Source organism: Strix aluco, chromosome 21, assembly GCF_031877795.1.
Source record: "Strix aluco isolate bStrAlu1 chromosome 21, bStrAlu1.hap1, whole genome shotgun sequence".
In the NCBI taxonomy this organism is placed as follows: domain Eukaryota; kingdom Metazoa; phylum Chordata; class Aves; order Strigiformes; family Strigidae; genus Strix; species Strix aluco.
The window spans coordinates 14,764,858-14,784,961 of NC_133951.1; the positions used below are offsets into that span (position 1 = coordinate 14,764,858).

At 44.8% G+C, this 20,104-nt stretch overlaps 1 protein-coding gene across 4 annotated transcripts in view; it reads left to right on the forward strand.

Moving 5' to 3' along the window:
* The window catches only part of ASPSCR1 (ASPSCR1 tether for SLC2A4, UBX domain containing), a 49,108-nt gene that overhangs the window by 14,610 nt on the left and 14,394 nt on the right, over positions 1–20,104 (forward strand). For all 4 annotated transcript variants that reach the window (XR_012626047.1, XM_074847729.1, XM_074847730.1 and 1 more), the window contains 6 exons: positions 197–635; positions 7,435–7,574; positions 10,040–10,121; positions 10,973–11,039; positions 11,945–12,007; positions 12,312–12,364. Coding sequence is in view for 3 of the 4 variants with exons in the window: in XM_074847729.1 (XP_074703830.1) it covers positions 197–635; positions 7,435–7,574; positions 10,040–10,121; positions 10,973–11,039; positions 11,945–12,007; positions 12,312–12,364 (844 nt within the window). In the remaining variant the exon portion in view is untranslated. The remainder of the gene's footprint in view (positions 1–196; positions 636–7,434; positions 7,575–10,039; positions 10,122–10,972; positions 11,040–11,944; positions 12,008–12,311; positions 12,365–20,104) is intronic.

Sequence of the window (20,104 nt, forward strand, 5' to 3'; positions counted from 1 at the left end):
CCCTCGACCCCCCACCCCTAACTTCAGAGCAGTTGGAGCTTGTTCTTTGTGAGTGTCTGGAAGAAGCAGGTCGTTAAATTAAGGGTATATTTGAGTGTAGCTGTCTTTTTTGTGTCATGGTCACGTTAAGAATGGGGAGGGCAGTACTGTTAGGATAAATGATTTTGTTTTTATTCCTTCTGGTGTCTCCTTTAAGAGTTGTCATGAAGAAGTGCAGCTCATCTGGTCAGGAGGAAGCTGTGGGTGCCACGGTGCGGTGTAATGAGCTGACAGGGAGGCCAGACTCTGTTGAAGGAGCGGTGGATGTGCCCCTACCTCAAGCAAACACATTCCCAGAGGACTTGGACCACAGGGATGTGGCCATGTCTTTAAACAGCTCCACAGACAAGCAAGACTCGGTTAGAGAATCCCATGCCAGCTTGGAGGAGCTGCGGCCTTCGTCAGAGCCCAAGTCTATCACTTTTGTCCCTTTTTTTGGAGATGGACAGCGTCTGGGGGACTCTTCTGTAGCTGCACCATCTCTTGGGTTAGATATGCCATCTTCAAAGATGCCAACAACTTTTTCCAGCCCTGGAGGTCCTTCTAAGCCAAAGAAGTCTAAGAACAGCCAAGAACTGCAAAAGGAGCAAGAACAGGTAAGGGAGAATTTGTTTGCAATGAGGGCTTTTTTTTATCCTGCCTTGCCCGAGGCTGAGCTCTTATAAGGAAAAAGATGTTTCCATATTTAAGACTTTTTCCTGTAATAGAGGATTAGGTGCCTTGGTGCCATACAGTTCTGCCAAGAGTTCAGTAAGGAAATGCTGCGTTTTGGACAGTTTACTATAGGAAATAGAAAGGATGGGAATTTAAGAATTTGCTGTCCAGAGGCAAGCAAAGCTTTGAACATTGAGGTACCCTTGATGAATTGTTCTAATGGAGGCAACACAACTGCATTAAAAGTACAGTCCAGAAGAACCTCAAATTCCATGAAAATGTCATTAACAAATGCCCACTTTTCACCTGATCCCCGGGTATTTGTCCGTCTTCTAAAAATCGCTATTTACTGTGTAGTTCTGCTGAAGAGGAGCAGGGTTGGGTCAGACTTGGGTTGTATAATACACTAAAGGTGCTTACTGCTTGTCACTGGCTTATCTCCCAGATCACACAGAAGGTATAAACTTGGTAGAGTTTTACATACGGAAGGGGATAACTTTTTTTTAGCTTGTTGTAGGACTGTCCTAGGAGCAGAAGTGGTCTTAATAGGTTTGTTGCAACTTGATCCCATGACTTCTAAGATCTGAGAACATGGTCAGAGTTTCTAACTCGTAGGTTGTAAGGTGTGCTCAGGTTTCTCCTTTGAGCTTTTCTGTGGAACACGGAACTCCATAGTAAAGCTGTTGTAAAGGCAGTATCCCACGCTGGTAGTTGTTAGCATCTGCTTCCTCAGAGCTCCTTCTGCCTGTGGTCACTCTGACTTGCAGTTTAACTCTCTCAGTTATGTGTGGTAGCATGTAAGTGGTATAGATCTAGGAAAGGAATTTTTCAGCTACAGTTGCATCTTACTTGCCAAGAAAGAAACGGGTCTGGACCTCTTCTCTTCCTTTCAGTCTAGTCCCGTCCCTTCTGTCTTAATTTTCTTAGTATTGCAGATGAAGCAGAAACCTTCCATCCTTTTCCTTCTTTATTTCTGCTTGCATATAGAAGTGTTTTCTGTCTTGTTCTAAAATTTCCTGCTTCTTAAATGAAGTCTACCTTTCTCTAACTCTTCTCCCAGAAGGACAAATTGCACATCTAATCATCATTGTTGGTGTCGCTGAAGTAAAACTGTATCGGTTAAAACTAAAAATGCTGTAGCCCAGGTAGAGGTACCAGAACTGGTGGCTCAAGAGTGCTGTGATGCCTTTGAATGATATTGAGTAGGGCAGCTGTATGGAATTGAATGCTTTCAGCAAGGTTGGATATGTCTGGCAAGTACCGTAAAATGAAGTACAGAAGGCATTAAAGTAATAACTTACTCCACAATATTGTGCATTTGGAGTGTCACATCCTGAATTCTCTGTGACTGGCTCTTTCCCTTGCCCCTTCGCCGCACACATCATCACTAGGGCTGGCGGTAGCGTTCAGAGATCCCCTTCATTGTTTCCCACTCTTCCGTACCTCCTAGAGTTGGAGTCTTGTGTTTATTTCTGGTTCTGATCCGGCCATGGGACTAAACAATGGAAAGCCATGAGTAGGAAGAAAGGGTGCCTGATGAGGTTCAACAGGAGCTCCATCCAGGAGGAATTTAGCAAGACTGTGTGTGTGCTCTCACGTTGATGTAGAGATTCTACCTTAGTCGACTTTGTGGTTGCAATCCATTCTTGATGAGTTTCTGAATTGCTCAGGAGCAGAAGCCAGACCCTGGAAGGAATCTGTAGCAGTTACAAACGTAGCAGAAAGAGGCCTTGCCAACCCGGTGGTGAATATTTCAGTATATTAGAAACATGTTTGGGTGCATCTAATCAGTGTTATTTAACCTTTTGGAACAGACTCTGAGCATGGAGAGCTAGACAGTAGGCTGGGTGGTTTGTCCAGTCTAAGTGTTGCTTGCTGCAGTTACGCTCTCACCTAGGAGGGATTTGGAAAGGAGGAGTTTCAGTTGTGTCCGAAAAGGAAGGAAGAAGTGTGAGGGTTTGTGGTGGCATTCTTCACCAGCGCTGTTGTCTGCACTTCTCCGTGCGCTGGCTGGAGAGAAAGAACTCATTTTATCATTTTACTGGCTACGGCTCCACGCGAAGTTGTGCTGTTGGGCGCAGCGCTGAACGGCGGTGGCCTAAGGACTCTCATCATCCGGCATCTTTCTCAGAACTGCAGTCCAGTTCAAACCACTCGGAGGCACTTCTGGAGCCAGCTTCCCTTCCAGTTTGAGAGCAGCTTTGGAAGCAGCTGCAGATTCTGTTGGGGGGGTTCTGCCCTTGTGTTAAACAGCATGTGATTTTGACTGCTGCTTTCAAGCCCTTTGATCTCTGGTGCTTTTGCTGCTGATTGATTACATTTTGTTCCCTCCTCCATTCCTGCCATCCTCCACTCTCCTTGCTCTCAGCAGCAACAGCGGAGCAGGGCTAGCCACATGGCATCTGCTTTTTGTCCCTTTTCAGTCCTGAGGAAAAAACCCAAAACAAAACAAATTATTTTTAAACATCAAAGGTCCATTTTTGTAAAAGAATCTTCCCATTAATGCTTTGCCTGTGTGTGGTTTTTGAAGCTGAAGAGAGAGGCTGGATAAAATCTGTGCCGGCGTCCCTTCGTTTCTTGGGCTAAAGATGGTTTACAGACAGCTGCATGCTGACTTTGATGTCAGAACATTAATTATTAGAAGGTAACTTTACACCAGATTGCCCATGAGATTAGAGCTCCCTGAGGTGGTGGGGAGGAGGTAGGTCTCCAAGGAGAACTTGCTGCTGTGGAAAGCACAATAGCCACTACTTCACTTAAAATGAAATAAAAGTTTTCCTCAACTTGCCTGCTGGCTTAGATCTGGGGTGGTGACCAGGGAGTGAGCTGCGTTCTTCCCGACACCCGGCTTTATCGCGTAGACTGCCTGGTAGGCACCGCTTTAGCCTACTGCTGAAAAGTGCCCAACATCTCAACTTAGGTGGTAGAAGTAGAGACTTTGAAGAATGAAGGTGACAAACCGTAACGCAGCATCTTTGTCTCCTGAAAGATATTGCTGACAGAAATACGGCAGCAAAAGGCACAGCCTGCTTTCCTGCAGAGTTACGTAGTGGAAGGTAGAAGCTGCCGTATGGTGGCTGTTTATTGTTTCAGGGGATGGTTGCCTTTTGTCACGGTTGCAGAAGACACCAGATGGGTAGTGGGCCGGGAGGCGAGTTGGTGCACCTGGCAGCCTCCTCTGGTCACTTGCCGTGGGAAGGTAGTTTTCAGATTCTGTCTGTGCTTTAGGATAGTTGGCAACACGTTAAAATCGGGCTGTATTGAGGGTACTCAGATTGAGAAATGCCTAATTGGAATACCTAGGTGAGCAAGTGGTAATGGATGAAGACAGAGGAACAGGATGATGGCTGGGCTCTGGGGAAAGAGAGAATTGGTGGAGCAGCAGGAATGGTTACCTCTTTCTCTCTGAAGGGTGTTTCTTATATCTGTGAGGAGGCGAGATGTCTGGTTGGTTCTACAGGGTGTTAAATACATGGCAGAAGAGATACGATCTCATTATGATGTGGCAGTCTTTGCACCCTCAGAGGCCAGACGATGGTGTCTTTGGTTGCTCGGCAGTGCTTAGTAGACACCTTGTGCTGTCCTGCTCTATCAGGCCCTGTTGTGCAATTCTGGAATTGAGTTGCAGAAACTCTGAATCCAACCACCTGAATTACGTTTCACAAGAACTCATTACAGCTCTCTCCAGAGGTCTCACTCTGTTATCGGGGGTTAGCTGAAAATTTAATATTAGGGAATTCTTACTCTACTTGTGTATTTTGGCAGTCTTGTTAGGCATGTGCAGATCTGCTCCTTCTTCTGTACGGAAAAGTACATTTCTTCATGTTTAGTAGCTAAGTAATGTGTCTTGGTTTGGAAGTTAAGCTATTCAGCATTCGGGGTTGGATGGGGAAACAGATAAAATTACAGACTTAGGAGCTAAAAGGGAGCTATGTGTCTGTGTGGGGACAGAACAGGTATCCTGCAGAAAATTAAACAGGGACATCTTGACTGGATGTAAGTTGGAGGTCAGGAATAGGGCGTTTATGTCTGGGAAGCAGTGGGGTTTTGTCACAGTACATAGGTAGTTGTGGTAGGCTGGGGGCTGGCTCCAGAGGGGAGGTTCCTGACTGCCATTTGCAGTACCTCGTTGGTGACGAGCCCCGTTTGTCTGAATGAAGATGTCTGGAAGGCGACGCTTGAGCGGCAGTTCTAACTGCAGTGCTCTGGAGCACGCAGCGAGGAGGAGGGGTGAATCCTTGGGGCTGGGATCTATGTCTGCCTTCTGCTGCCTCATGATTTCTGATGTCTTGGCTGAAGTCTTTAGCTACTACCATGGTTTGGGCAGTGACTGACACTTTCGCTGTGGAATCCTGCTACTGTTAGGATTAGCTGAAGTGCTTGCTAGAGCCAGTACGAAATGGTAAGTTTAGGATTTGCTGATGCAGGCGTTGACATTCTCTCCATCGTATCCTAGCACTCCTCACAACATGCCATAGGATATGTCTGCTCAGTCTTTGGGTTTTGGCTCTTTTTTTTTTAAAAAAAACCCCTCTTTTCAGTATGTGTGTGTTCAGAATGAAATGAAACTTAAGCCTTTTTGAGGAGATTGAAGTATACCTGATTATTGGGGAGGCCTGATTAATTCTCCTCTGACATCGGTCGGACCTTATCAGACCAGCTGGGCAGCCGTTGGGGCCGTTGTGCAACAGGCCCTTTCCCAGAGGGTGGCTCTGCAGCTCAGGATCGCTCCTGCAGCGCTGGGCATTCCCCCCCCGAGCCCCAGGAAAGCTGCAATCAGGCTCCTTCACCCGCTAGTTAGAGCTGACCCTGCTCAACTTTCTAAAAGTAGCCAAGGGTCCCACCCACACAACCTCGCTCTTTTAATTTCTCAAATTACCCTTTAGTGCCCACAAGCAGAGTGAACATTGCCTTGTAATTTGTGTTGTCGCTTTTGACAATTGAGGGAGGCTCCTTCTGTTCCCAAGGGGCTTGTGCCTGGGAGACAGGAGGATGGACGGAATGGACGGAGGGAATACATTTGGGTGTTAATTAGGATTGGAAAGAGTATAAGAGGGAATAAGGGGAGAAGAAACGAGCATCAGGTTTGTCCATAGAGACTAGAGCTGTGTTAGGCTGCAGCTGACTGTAAAGAAATGCTGTATTAACTATTGAAGTTTCTGTTCTCCTGGGGCTCTTCAGTCACGGGTGGCTTCCCCGCTGCGTCTCCTGTAGCCTGCAGTACACTCTTCTGTTAGTTTTCAAGCTTTGTGCATTTAAACATTTCTGGGATCTAAAAAGTTTAAATTGTTCAAGAGCCAATAGGTGTAACTGCCTCTGGTGTATTTGACTCTGGTAGTGGTTCATCGTCACCCACTGACACAGCTGCTGCTCTTGAGGCGAGGGAAGGCAGCCAGTGGCCAACCGTGCCTAGGCTGGGCGCTGTGCGGAGTGGGATTCTGTCCTCAGAGAGAGGGAAGGCTGTTTGTCTAATAGGTTGGGGGGGGGTGTTGAGGTTTGGCTTTTGGGGGGGATTGTGGGCTTTGGTGGTGGTTTTTGTTTGTGTTTTTTTTTTTTTTTTTTTTTCAATAACTGCAACCACAGTTACAGGCCAGGACACAGCTGTGCTGAGAGGTTTGCCGTGGTGATCCCCCGCTCCCGGCTCCCGAGGCAGGGGGAGCAGAGCCAGGCTGCCCTGCCCCGCTCTGCAGCTGAGGGGGTATCTTGGCTGTTCGAGGTCTGTGTGCCGCCTGAGTGGCCTGTCCTCTGCATCTGGGGTGTAGGGAAACTTGCCAATAAAGGTATCAAGTACATTTCTTGCAGCTAATGCGTACAGTGAACTGCTCCCCTTGCGTCTGTCTGCTTTGCCTGTGATGAAGGCTGATTGCAGTGCTGAGTACTTTGTAAATGCAAAACAAAAGGGTTTTCACTGCCTAAGGGAGCTTTCTGTGCACCAGAAGCCGGGTTAAAAATCTGAAATGGGTAGAATGAAACCCTGCAGGGTGTCAGTTCAGAGAACTCAACAGGTCAAAAACTAGCTTACCAAAACACAGGATCGGTCTCTTAGAGTAAGAAGAAATGGTTGGGAGCTAGTGCTGTTGGTTCTGTGGCAAGAGAGTGTGAAGCGAAGAGAACAGGAGATACAATGTGAGCCAAGAGTGCATGGCAGGTGAAAAACTTAAAAGGGTGGTTTATAGTCTGTAGTATGAAGAACAGCCCCTGTGTCAGTTGTATGCTGGCTGTAGAATGGTCAGGAAGTGATGACATACCGAGAGGGGTTGGGAGCAGAGCAGAGAGGTGGGTTATGGTTTTGGGACAGGAGTAATTTCTGAGTACTTGTAACAAGCTTGTAACTAGTTGGAAGTATGGTTCAGCTGCAAAATATCCTTGTGTTTTAAGGGAAGAGATTCCCCAGACACTCCCTGGAAAGGGGTTGTCTCTCCTTATGTTAGATGGCTGCTGGGGTTGTTACCCTGGGCTGCCTGTGCTGTCCACGGAGAGCAGCTGACTGCTGGGGTGCGACTCGTCCGACAGCAGAGTCCTGCTGCTTGTTGGGGGGAATTGTGCCCCAAGCTCTGTCAGCTCTAAAGAATGACAACATTGACAACCCCTATATCATTAGTCTGATCTTAGTGACATGAATTTCACACTAGTGATTGTATTTCAGTTTGCAAATTCTGTTCTTTAACTTTTTTCAGGAACCTTGTAGCATTAGCAAAGCAATGCATTTAAGACTAATCAAAGCTCATTTTTATTCCGTAGCTTGTAGAACGAGAGCCACTGGTGTGTCACCTAGACCTACTAGAACCACTTCCTGCTGGGCCAGAAGAGCTTCCTGATGAATTTTTTGAAGTCACGGTGGATGACGTACGGAAGCGTTTGGCACAGTTGCAGAGTGAGAGGCAAGTTCCCTTTCTGCTGGCGACTGAGATTGCTCCATACCCGTTTGTTGAGCAGAGGGACACTACGCACCCGTAGCTGGCTGTGCTCTCGGGGTAAAGGCTTGTAGATAAGTTACTGAGTGTGGAATTAATGATCAGCACTGGAAATCTCTACCCTTTATGCCCTTTGAGTTCAAGGGCTATGTCTCGTTTCTGTGATAGAACCTGTGTTTTTGTGTGAATCAGTTGAGCGTCTGTGCATGGGATAACGGGTTCATGGGGATGTTGAAAATTTCCTCGTGAAGTCCCTGTGACATCTATGTGGTGATAAGTGTATCTGAGAACCTCAAGCTAGTCAGGGATGGGGCCCTCAGAGAAAGTATTAAGAGACAGATTCCTTCCTGTGTTCTGCCTTTCAGGGAGTTACTCAAAGCCACTTAACACCCCACCTCTTTTTCTTTCTTTCCTTCTCCCTTCTTCTGAAAGAGAAGACACTGCCTTTGTAATTAGATGTGCCCTTATTTGCTAGAGGCTCATAGTAGTGGTGAGCTCCTGTTACCTGTTTTGATTTGACTTCACATTAACTGTTAGGAATTAAATGGATGGAATTTGTAACTTGTGATGGACAAATGTATGAACACAATGATCCAGGTTCGTCAGAATAGCTCCCGCTGACTTCAGTAGGCGCTAGCAGCATTTTCACCCGGTAGGAAACACCTTGTATTTTAAGTAACAGAATTAACCTTTTATTAGACCTCATCAGAAAAGACCAACTTTGAGACATTACCTAAATGGAAATAAAACAAAATCAAACTTAGCCACAAAGCAAGACATGAGAATGTTTGGAACACACACAAAGAGGGAAAGTACAGGAAGCTGGACTAGCTGTGCATCTCACTGTCGGAGTAGCTTGCTGTCAAATATTCCTGATGTTACTGTTCTCTTATTCTAGTTCTGAACTAAAAACTCAGATTAAGATAAACTAGCCTCCCTGTCACAACAGCATTCTGCTGTCTATATGTTCCTTAACAAAACTAATTTCATGAATGTATTTAGTATCAAGTGGATTGTAACATTCCTTTACACATTAGAAGCATTCTCCGAGACTGTGGGACAGCCTGCTTGACACTCTAACCAAGTCTGAGTTGAACTTTTTACTTAGAGCTGATTTTTTTCCCCACAGGCCACTGAAATCCACATGAGTACACAGACTGGCCTGAAAATTGCTCTGCTGCTTGTGGGTCTGGAGTATTTAGTGGTACAGATGTAGGATCATTCGGTTGGGGGTTACTGGAATACAGCCCCCTCAGAAAAAGACCTAATTTCCAAGTTTGCTGATGCTTGTAATCCCTTTTCCCCTCACAGCCAGGGATAAAAATAAAGGCAAGTTACACATGAAACTGATACCAGTTGGCTTCTGATCTCAGCTGGTGAATCTTAACAAAATCTAACTGCATACAATGCAGTATTTTAAATGCAATTAGAATTTAATTGTGACTTCCTGAAGAGCTGAGAATTGATATGAATCAGCAATTGGTACACGGAGAAGGAATGGAGCGGATTAGTTTCATGTTTGCTTCTCAGATAGTGAGTTGGCACTTTCAGAGCATCTTGGAATGTGGTTCTGGGTACAGCTGGTGAAGTAAGCCTGTAGGGTTGTTTTGTTCAGCATCTGTTCCTGAGATACCTTGATGATTCTTAAAAATAAAAATCAAAAGAGGTCCTTCAAACTGTATAGGTGTAAGAGGGTAACTTGCAAATAGTTGTGCAGAATTACACGACCAAATGTTTCACCAAAATCTAGCCTAGTAAATCAGTTATTCAGAATTAAGTGCAAACAAGGCAAAGGGACTAAAGCTGAACATGGGATCTGTTGGATCTAAGCTTAGTTTTTTACTTACAGGAAAATCCATAATTGTTTTCTTGAATTTATTGTTTCATCTTAAATACAGGTAGATTTTTTTTTTTTTTTTTTGCACCCACTATTCATTTTCAAAGACCAGTCTACAATGCTGGTTCTTGAATGATCTGAAACTTCTCTCTTTTTTTTTTGCTTCCCTGTTGCTAATTAATACCCATTAATTTCTTGTGCCAGCATTGTTTTTCAGCTTCAGTAGCTCTTCTCCCTTTCTGGAGTAATTACGTCAAACTTTAGTCTCTGTTTTATTGGATTAATGAATCCATCTCCTCTAAGCAAACATTCACCTGCTCTTCTTAGCATCTTCTCTGGCATCTGCTGTAGTAAACTTATTTTTAAACTTGTACAAGAAAAGTAATTTTATACAGTATTGTTGCTGATGCTTAGTAGTTCCATATATGAGATTTTGGGGTGGGAACCACAGGAGGTGGGGAAAATGCTGTGAGGGACACATGGAACAGCTGAGCAGTTCTCATTAGCCCTGCTTGGACCTTTTGCTTTCTTAATAAAATAAAAATACATCTTAAAATTACAGAAGTGACAGCTTGTTTTCTTCCCATGTATCCAGGAAACGCCTGGAAGAAGCTCCACTGATGACAAAATCTTTGAGGGAGGCTCAGCTGAAGGAGAAGTTAGAGCGTTACCCAAAGGTAACCTTTGTTCTTTTTCCAGTCCCTCTGGCTAGTCCAGACTTCAGGGTTGAGTAACTTCGGGAACCAATTGTCAAGATCAACAGGATCTTGAGCTACTTATAAGAAGACTTTTCAAAGTCCCGTCCCTGTTAATTGTTTGTGGGACTTGCATAACAGTTGTACCGTGTAAAATCAGCTGTGCTGTAATGATCCGGTTGAGTGGCAGGCAGTATAGCTCCTTCTGCTCTGTTCCAGATGTTTCAAAACCCTTATGCTATGCACACATCAGTCTGTGTCACTGAACTTTCCCATCCACTTCTCTGAAGACTCTTATACTTTGATAGTATCTCCTTACAAGTTAAATAATAAGATGTTGCAGATTGGAGATATCGTGCTCTGTACATACAGTCCTAATGCAGTTTTTGTCTTTGTTGATTTATTGCAAAAAAAAAAAGAGATTAAGTTTCCAAGTGAAGTGCTTTCTGAGCACTGCTGGCAATAGAAAGGCAGGAGTTACTTCAGATGTACAGCAGGAGAATTCCTGCTGCAATGGACCTTCAGGGTACTGCTACACTGTCTGACCATGGGTGACTTTCTACTCTGTGCGTCACGTAGCCCAGGGAGCTCCTACTCTCGGAATCAGTGCTGCTGCATTGTACATCGCACTGTTCTATGGATCAGCTCTGTTAGAGCCTTGGAGAGCCGGACAGCCTGTAATCGATAGCCAGTGTGCTCTTCTACCCCTGTAGAGTAAATATCTCAAATCTCCCTGTTTAAAAAAACCAACTTGCTCGCAGGTTCTAGGACAAGGACAGGTGTTACAGAACAGCCATAAACAATTGACCTAATGTGCTTTGCCTCTGACTTAGGTGGTGTTAAGAGTCCATTTTCCAGACCGTCATGTTCTACAGGGGTTCTTCCGTCCTAGTGAAACTGGTAAGAGCCATCTGCAGTCTGTGCAGCTGCAGCTCACCTCTCATCCTTGATGAGTCGTGTGACAGAAGAGAGGGGCTCTGGACAGACCCTCCTGCTGTCCAGGGAAGTAATACTGCTCCGAAAAAGCAGCAGTAACTAGTTACACTGTCCTTACAGGGCCCCTGGATGGGATGAGAAAAGAGTCTGGGGTCATTAACTTAGTTGAGGGCGGTTTATTTCCAGGACTACTTGATAGAGGCTGTCAGGCTACCTGATGGCAAAACGTGTGCTCAGGAAACTGTCCCGCTTGATATCCCGTTGTCCGTGTCCAGATGGTACATGACTGCAGGGAGTTAGGACACTTCCTCTATGTTAACGCTTAAAAAGTTTTGGGGAAAAAACACCCCCACCCCCCTCCCCCAATCCAAAACAAAATAAAAAAAACAGGAAGAAGAAAAAGCTTTACCCACTGTAATAAGAAGAACGGGATGAACCTTCCTGCCTCTCAGTTCACAGACTACGCACCAAGTAGGCTCCTACTGTTGTTAATAGCGATCCTCTTATTCTCAGCTGGCAGTGATGGTTACCCACACTATTTTTTGGATACTTTTGTATGGACGAACAACTAATAATCAGTTACCAGAGTCTCACCTGGTGGATCTCTGCAAATCTTGCAGCTGCTATTGGATTTCCTAGGAGGAACTTCACTGGCACCCTTAGATTTTACTAAGGGACCAGCATGTCTAAGCGGGGGTTTTTTGTTTGTTTTTTTCTCCAAGATATTTGTAATAGTAACAGTGTTCTCTTGAGGAAAGGCAATCTACAGGCATTGTAAAGGGCAGTTCTGCTGTTACAGGTTAACGTTTTTGCCCAGCGTCTGAAGAAACAAATGTAATTCATCAAACCTTTCTCTCCTTTTTTCACAGTTGGCACTTTGAGAGACTTCGTCAGAAGCCACCTTGCAGAGGCAGACTTGCCATTTTACTTGTGTGAGTGTGCTGTTGGTAATATTTAGCCTTACTTTACAAAGCCTGTTCCTAGCTGTGGTGCATATGGGATCTCGTGATGCCATGAGGTATGACCTGGGGAGGAATTCCTTCCCTAAATACAACCTCAGAGTGCAAAGGTGTCACCTGCTCACTTGGCCACGTTATGCTTCTGCCTAATAAGAAGCCTCTGTGGGCAGTGTGAATGTGTCACTCCTTTAAAGAGCAGTAATCCCTCCCATACCTGCTGTATTTATTGTTTTGGTTGCTGGGTGGTCCTGTTTTGTAACTTGTTTTTTAACTTCAGTTATTGCACCTCCCAGAATCATCATGAACGATGAAAGTTTGACACTCTTCGAGGTAAGGACTCACATATGTGCTCTGTGATTCTCTCTGACTTGCTGCTCCCCCTCACCCTGCCATATGCTTTAGTTACTTCTAAAAGAAGCTGTATAATGTGATCCCTGTAGGCTTCTACTTAGCCAAGACTAATGGAACCAGGTGTTTTGGAGCACAAGCTCTTCACCAGAAGAGGTCCACCTTGTGCAACAATATGCACTGGCATATTGTGGCAGGGGTGGGGGGTTCGCATTGTTTCACGCTTGTGCTCTGCCTTACAGAGTCTGAGCTGTGTTTAACCTTGGAACATTATTGCAAGAGCTGAGCTGACGTGGGTTTGCTCTGTCTGTAGCTGGACTAGTCTAGCAGGAGATGTGAGACTGGATTTGGGTAGGTGACTGTTTCCAGTTTCTACAGCAGGAGCTAGAGGCCATATTAGACAAAAATCTGATCTTTTCGATAAACACTGTGTGAGAATTTACTTTAAGCCCGCTTGTACATTGAGGAATATGTGCTGTGTATGTGTAACTTTTCTCAAAGGCTGAAATTTAGTTTTTCAAATCCAGATTCCTGGAGGTTTTTTGCAAATGTCAAATAAAGTGGTCTTGAAGTCTCTGGCTAGAGACTCTTTGTCTGTGTAAATCACACACGTGTTAATGGACTGATTGAGGGGTTTTACTAGTGACTTTGCCCCAAACTCACCCTGTTTGAAACCTGCTGTCATTCAGAACTTCATGGCCACTTGCAGAGCGATGCACTGAAGATCAGTAAAGGGTCAGACAGACTGCAGTGAGAGTTTTTGCTTGATGCCCCTGAGGGAGCAGAAGGGGTGGGGCCGGGAGAGGGGTAGAGAAAGGGGCTTTTCAGGCAGCGTGGTGAATTAGGTAGGGATTAGCATGCCTCTGAAGCTGTTTGTAATGGAACTTTCCAAATTCCACAACTTCCTGACCAGGCCATGGGGAAGAGATACACGTGCAGCTGCTTTTAGACTGTTGAATGTTCAGGGAAGCAAAGTGTGGATCTCTGTGTTCGCAGTGGGAAGTCTCTCCCCTTCCTAATACATCGTTAAGAATTCTTTGCTGAAATTCGAAGTTTTGGGAGTGGTTTTGCTGACGTTGGAGTTCCTTGTATTGTTACCTTGCCTGTGACAGGTTTAGCTTCTTAGGGAGTCCTGAGCCTCTTGGGGATCACAGCCCTGTTTGGTTCTGTGGTTCAGGAATTGCTGTGCAGTAGCTCTTGGCCTCCAGCCAGCTTCACAGCCCGTCTCTATCAGCCTTCCCACTCTCCTCTTGACCATGGTCTCGCCCGGATGCGCAGCGTGCTCGGCTCTGCTGCTCCCATCAACAGGAATGGGACAGTGTGTTGGTAAGACATAACGTCGTTGTGGGCGGGGAGAACAACGATTTTTCTTTTCAAAGCCATTTTGTATATTTTAATTAATAATTAAAATACCAGTGGAAAGCACTTTGTGTCTTTGAACCAGGAGATTTTGCCATTCGGGCGTGAAGGCAGCTCTCCCAGCTTCCTCTGACTTGTGGCATCTCACCCACATTTGCTGCACAAAACCCTGTCTCAAGGCACACATGGTAACCATGGTGGGAAATGCAAGGGACCAACCTTGTCTTCCTATTTCTGAGAAATCCCATGACGGGGAAACTGTCTATGGTTGCGTTGTTAATGATATATTTGGAAAACATTCAGAGGAACAGCAGATAATAAAAAATGTTCTGCACTTGTTAGCAGTTCTGAGGCAAGGGAAGCAGCCGTAGAGCTGTGACTAGTACAGACTGGTCTGACATGGCACATGCACGCTACTCTGAGCCTTTCTCTGTCTTTTTTTTTTCCCCCTTTCTTTTTTTTTCCCCTTTCTTTTTTTTCCCCTTTCTTTTTTTTTCCCCTTTCTTTTTTTTTCCCCTTTCTTTTTTTTTCCCCTTTCTTTTTTTTTCCCCTTTCTTTTTTTTCCCCCTTTCTTTCCCCCCCCCCCCCTTCTTTTTTTTCCCCCCCCCTTTCTTTTTTTTTTCTGTCCTAGTCTGTCATGTCTGAGCACATCCCTCACCCAGAGTTCCTTTACACACATTTTCTAACATGCTTTTTGGAAAGCTTTTTTCATCGTTCCAAAGCATGGTCTCTCTGCAGTTCTCGCCAACACAGTTCTCCTGCATAAAATGGGTGGTTTTCTGTCGCCTTCTAAGATTTGGCTGGGATATGTTCCCAGATTTCCTGTCTCAGCCTTCAGACTTGTGTCCCTACAGAATATACTGCTTGCTTTTCAGTGTCTCTGTAGGAAGTGATATTCTCCCCCACCCTGTATGCCACATTTTCCTCTAGAATCTCATGGACTTCAAGTTTTGACACTATTTATTTTTTCTTTAAGACGGACTTTTTTTTTGTTTTGTTAAGTACATCTTAGATGCTGAAGACTCAAGGTCTGCCTGTGTAATGAACCTTTTTCCTATTCTCAGTTTGTTTTCTGTTGGATGTTTTGTGGCTCCTGCACATCCAAGGTGCTTACCTTTCTGACGCTGCTTTCTTACCTTGTTGTCTGTTGCTGTTGGAAAATACCCTGTCTGTTCATGCACCTGTCCTTACCCCCTTGAAATCTCCTCGACCATTCTCTTCCTCTTTTGTAGTTAGCTTCTAAATCCTTTGCATACCATGCTGATTCCACAAAAGAGGTTTCTCTGCCGTTTCAGTAAACTTGAACGCAGCACCCTCTTTGACCTGTATCTGCCTCCTATTCACCCAGCCTCTGATGCTGTCTCCATTGTTAGCTTTGGTCTATCTTCTAAATTAAAGGTAAAAATCCTCTGTTTACCTATATTTACTCCTTGCCTGCCCCACCCCTCCCCCCCGTTTTTATTTTCTATTTTTCAGCATACATCTGATGTTTCTCTAGATGTCTTCTGAAACATAACTTGTTCAGTGAAACACCACAGAAATAATTACGTCTCCCTGTCTTTGAATCAGAAACTTTATGGCAGGAATTTTGTTTAATTTGCTGTGTTAAAGCCTTTGTTCCATACCTGGCACTGTTACTTGTGCTTGTTACATGTGCAGCAATTTCCCACTTTCCTAGTTGTGACATTTACTGTGGAATTTATTCCTTGTGGCAGCTCCCTGAAACATAAAAATGTATTAAATTAGTGCTCTGTAAAGGCTTCGAGCTGCCTTATGGCCCAGTCTTTTAGATTTCTTTAGAAAGCACAGCTTGTTGAAGTACCTGGTCAGTTTTAGTGTCAGGCATCCTCAGTCTGCAGTGGCTTTCCTGAGATCGAAGTGCTTGTTGTGTCACGTGGCAAAGCTGCAAAGCCTTGATGTTAGTACAAAACTGTGGTTGTTCATAGAGTCATATCATAGAATCACAGACTGGGTTGGAAGAGACCTTAAAGCCCATCCAGTGCCACACCCCTGCCCCAGGCAGGGACACCTTCCACTAGCCCAGGTTGCCCAAAGCCCCGTCCAACCTGGCCTTGAACCCTTCCAGGGAGGGGGCAGCCACAGCTTCTCTGGGCAGCCTGTGCCAGGGCCTCCCCCCGCTCACAGGGGAGAATTTCTTCCTTAGATCTCATCTAAATCTGCCCTCTTTGAGTTTAGACCCGTTCCCCCTCGTCCTATCCCTACACCCCCCTGATCAAGAGTCCCTCCCCCCTTTCCTGTAGCCCCTTTCAGTCCTGGGAGGCCGCTCTAAGGTCTCCCTGGAGCCTTCTCTTCTCCAGCTGAACCCCCCCAACTCTCTCAGCCTGTCCTCACAGGGGAGGTTCAAGATATGGTGCTTGAAAGCTGAAAATTCTCCTGCAAATTGACTGTTTTAAGGAATGATTTTTTCCCATTTCTCACTTCCTTGGTGTCAACACAAAAGAAGAATAACATCCAATTCAGATAAAGGGTGGCAAATCTAAGGTTGTTTTAAGAAGTATTTTTTTTGTGCAACATGTAATCACAGTGTAGTCTAATTAAACTGTAGTTAGAAAGTGGTTGTGTTGAGAATTTGGGCATAATTAAAGAAAAATGAATTTTTAAAGCATAATCTAAGTATACAGAATCATTACAATTATTTGCAAAATGTGGAAAGCAATTAAAATCTTGTGCTTAAAATATTTTTTAGGGATTGTAAAATTATATTATGAAGAGATTATTATCACATTACTTGAGTGTTGCATGACTCAGCATTTTCCTCTTGACCAGCTGGCTCAGTGTAGGTAAATGTAGTGATGTGCGTGCAGGCCAGAGTAACCTGAACTTCACACGCATCTCAGTGAGCTCTTGGGTTGATTCCTACTGCTCTGGAGCAATGTCTTAATGTGATGAAATCATCAGCTCATTACTGAATATGACCTCCTTCTCAAACCCCGGAGTATTCAGAACGAAATAGATAACAAAATGAAGAACGTCACCGTGTCACGGTATGAAAGCAAGGTTTGCTTGTGTCTTGAGTATGTGTGCAGATCTCATCTCATCTTAGAAAGGAGCTGGTAAGGGTGAGAGAAGGGGAATGAGGATCCTCAGAGGTCTGGAATGACTCCTGCGTGAAGAAAGACTAAGTAGGCTAGGACTTGTCTCCGTAAGACATGACTGGGAAAGAAATAAGCTATGAAGGAGAAGGTGGAAGGGGTTAATTTCTTACTCTCTCCGGTACAAGAGTGAGGCATCAAGTGAGGTGAGCAGGAGCTAGAATAGATGGAAGAAGAAAACTGAAGTGTGGAATTCCTTATCACAGGGTGCTATATACTAAAAGTATATTCTGCTTCAAGAGAAAGTTGGACAAGTTCAAGGAAAATACCTGCTGAGAGTCTCTCTAAATGTATAGAAACCATCTTGAGAACCTTCTGAACTGAACTGAAAGTCATTGCTAGCTACCCCATAGATTGGATGAGAATGGACCCATGAAACAGGACACAAAATTTCATGTCTAGCAGAGGATTTAAACTGGTATATATGACTTTTTTCTTTGAATATCCTGGAATAATTAAGCCTTTGTAACTTGCCTGTTAGGTGTTTAAGGTTTTTTTTTTTCTTCAGCTTTATGATTTCATTAATAAAACTATTTTGTGTATAATTCTCCCAATTTTAAGGAAAAAAATCCACACACAAACAAGCCCCAGACTGTATGAGCTTTAGAGTTCTGGAGAAAACAGCTGATAATATCAGTGGAATTTGTTAGATTTTCCTTTGCTATGTGACATCCCGTGTAGCATTTCATGTCTGTGGAAAGAAAGATGCAAAGTATAAGCAACTTGTTCTTGAGATGGTGTGTTCTATACTGTGCGAGTGATGATGTGACACAGGTTATTGAAAAGGAGTATGTGAAACAATAAGGGCACTACTGCAAACTCCTGCTAACCAGGTATCCTCTAGAAGCTTTTCTTTGCATACTAATTTTTATTCTTTTTCGAGACGTTTCTGCTGAAAACCCTAAGGTGGGTGTTGTTTTAAAGGAACTTTACCTGTGTAATTCAGCCAGTGGGTGGATAGCTGCTGGTTACGGCTGCGTCAGGTGAAGAGACTGCTGCCCCAGTTATTCTCATGTCTGTACCTGGGCCACTATCTATTCCATTCTACATGAGTGGGATAAATACAAACAGTTCAAATAACAGAGGTTTGCAGGCTCAGGTCTCTTGACTGAAGTGGATTAGAGTCTCATAACATGCAAATCCAGGTGGTTGTTAACATCTTGCGATGAGTGGTAGCGATGGGCTGAAAAAAAATAACCTTTTCATGGGTATGGTTTTAGCTGGAAGGGGATGTGTCTGCCACATCGTGAAAGTAAAAGTTTTGCTCCTGTATGCCGCTCACAATATATAAAAGTTTGCTGGTGCAGTTATGCCAATGGATACAAGCAAACCCTTTCTTGCTAAAGTTCATGGTGAGTTTCAAGAACTGACTTCTGAGTGTTGTGTTTTTTCTCCTTCTGCAGAAGGCTGCAAGGGGCTGAGGCAATTTGGAAGGATAAAACAGGGTGAAGAAAGGGAGCAGAAAGAAACGTGTGCCTGGATGGGGTTGGGTTCCACTGTGAGTTTTAGATCTTGGGGCAATGTGCTGCCAGGAACACGTGCTGGGGACAGGCACACGAGCCCATGTGTTGAAGCCTTGAAGTTGTTTGATGCAGCTGGGTGTAAAATGGGTTTGTAGACTGGAAGAGCTGTGTTTAATGCCACTGGCCATGTAGCCTCTGTCCCTTGCCTGGGGCCCTTCAGCCCTTTCAGGTCGTGGTCTGTTATGGCAGGAATGATTCTGTGTGTTTATAAACATTTTATTTGGATGAAGCATCAAACGGGAAAAAAACAGTTCCTGCTGAGAACTTGTCATACCGTTCTGGTTACCCGTACCGCTTGTCAGAGACCACAGTGCTCTGACTTACTAGGATGGTGCCTTATCCCAGTTTAGGTCGACTGGTTCTGGGTGAAGCTTTGCTCCCTGTTCCCAGTGTAAATCCTTTTTCATCTTTAACTTTCGCCTTGAGTCAGTGCAGGCCCCATGCCATAATGTCTTCTGCTTGGATAGGCTTTCCCTCCTTCTGCTGCGGGTCTGAGTGCTTGGCAGGGGCTGAAGGGGGCTTTCTTCTCTGGGAAGAAATGGGTGCGGAAGTTGCTCTGGCTTTCATGTCCCTGGCAACTGTGTTATTGTTGGATGCCCTTTTTATAGGCGGCTGTTACTAATCGGCTGCTTTGCCTGAGCCTCAGTGCTCTCAGTAAAAATGACACTGGCCCAGACCAGGAGCAAGAGAGGTGATATTTCTGGTACTGGGCCAGGTGGGGCAGCGCCGGGGACAGGACTTGCCACTTCTCACTTACTCTCTAGAGTTGCTTTCCAAACTGTGAAATCTTAGTCTGGGAAGAGGTTTGTGCGGGTCAGTATCCACACTCGCTGCAGGGCTGAGGGCTGCAGAGCAGGCTGTGGTGCCTGGTCCTGCCCTGGGTGGGGTTAGGCTCTGTAGGACTGGGTTAGGTGAAAACTTTGCCCCTTTCAAGCATCGTGTGGTTTGTGGAAGGGAAGCCTTTTGTACTTTAGTCAGAGTTCCCCTTCCGATCCCATTATCTGGAAGGAAAGAGATGAAAAGACAGAGCAGCTCCGTAAAGATAGAAGGCATATGGTTAAAGTATTTTGTAAAACATGTGGCTTTCGGGCTGGAGGAAGAGGAGCTTTTATGCTAAGGTGACCTTGCAGTACTGTAGTGTGAGAGCTTGTTGTGGGCTAATGCTGTGTTTTGGTGCATAGGATGCAAACGTGAACGAAGCCCTGTGGAGCACGCGGCTCTCCCGGATGTCGTAGGGAAAAGAGAGCATAGGCCAAGTAACAGAACAGCTACTTTCTCAAGCTTTTTTGAGGTACCTTTTTTTTGGAGGATGTGTGAAAGGTTGAGGAGGGAGGTTGTCTTTATGAGCAGTACAGCTCTTTAAGGTTGTCAGGTTGTGTCATGTAACTGCCAAAATTCACAGCTCCTGCTCCAGGTGCTGTGTGTCCGCAGTGTTAGCAGTAGCCTCCTGGAATGCTTTGCACCCAGTGTGGTTCCCTTGCAAAGATGCCTGCACATACCCCGACACTTTATTTTAATGGGATATTTCCTAGATGACTAGAACCATATGTTTCTGTTCGAAACAGGTCTTTCATGTTGTAGATACCATCTTGTATCTAGCCATTGTGGATTTTTTTTTTTCAACGTTTCCATATTATCAGCTGTTTACTCTTTCATACACGTCTTACCTGAGCAGAAGATAACATACCAAAATAGAAGTAGAGCACCTCTGGAGTGTATATTCATCA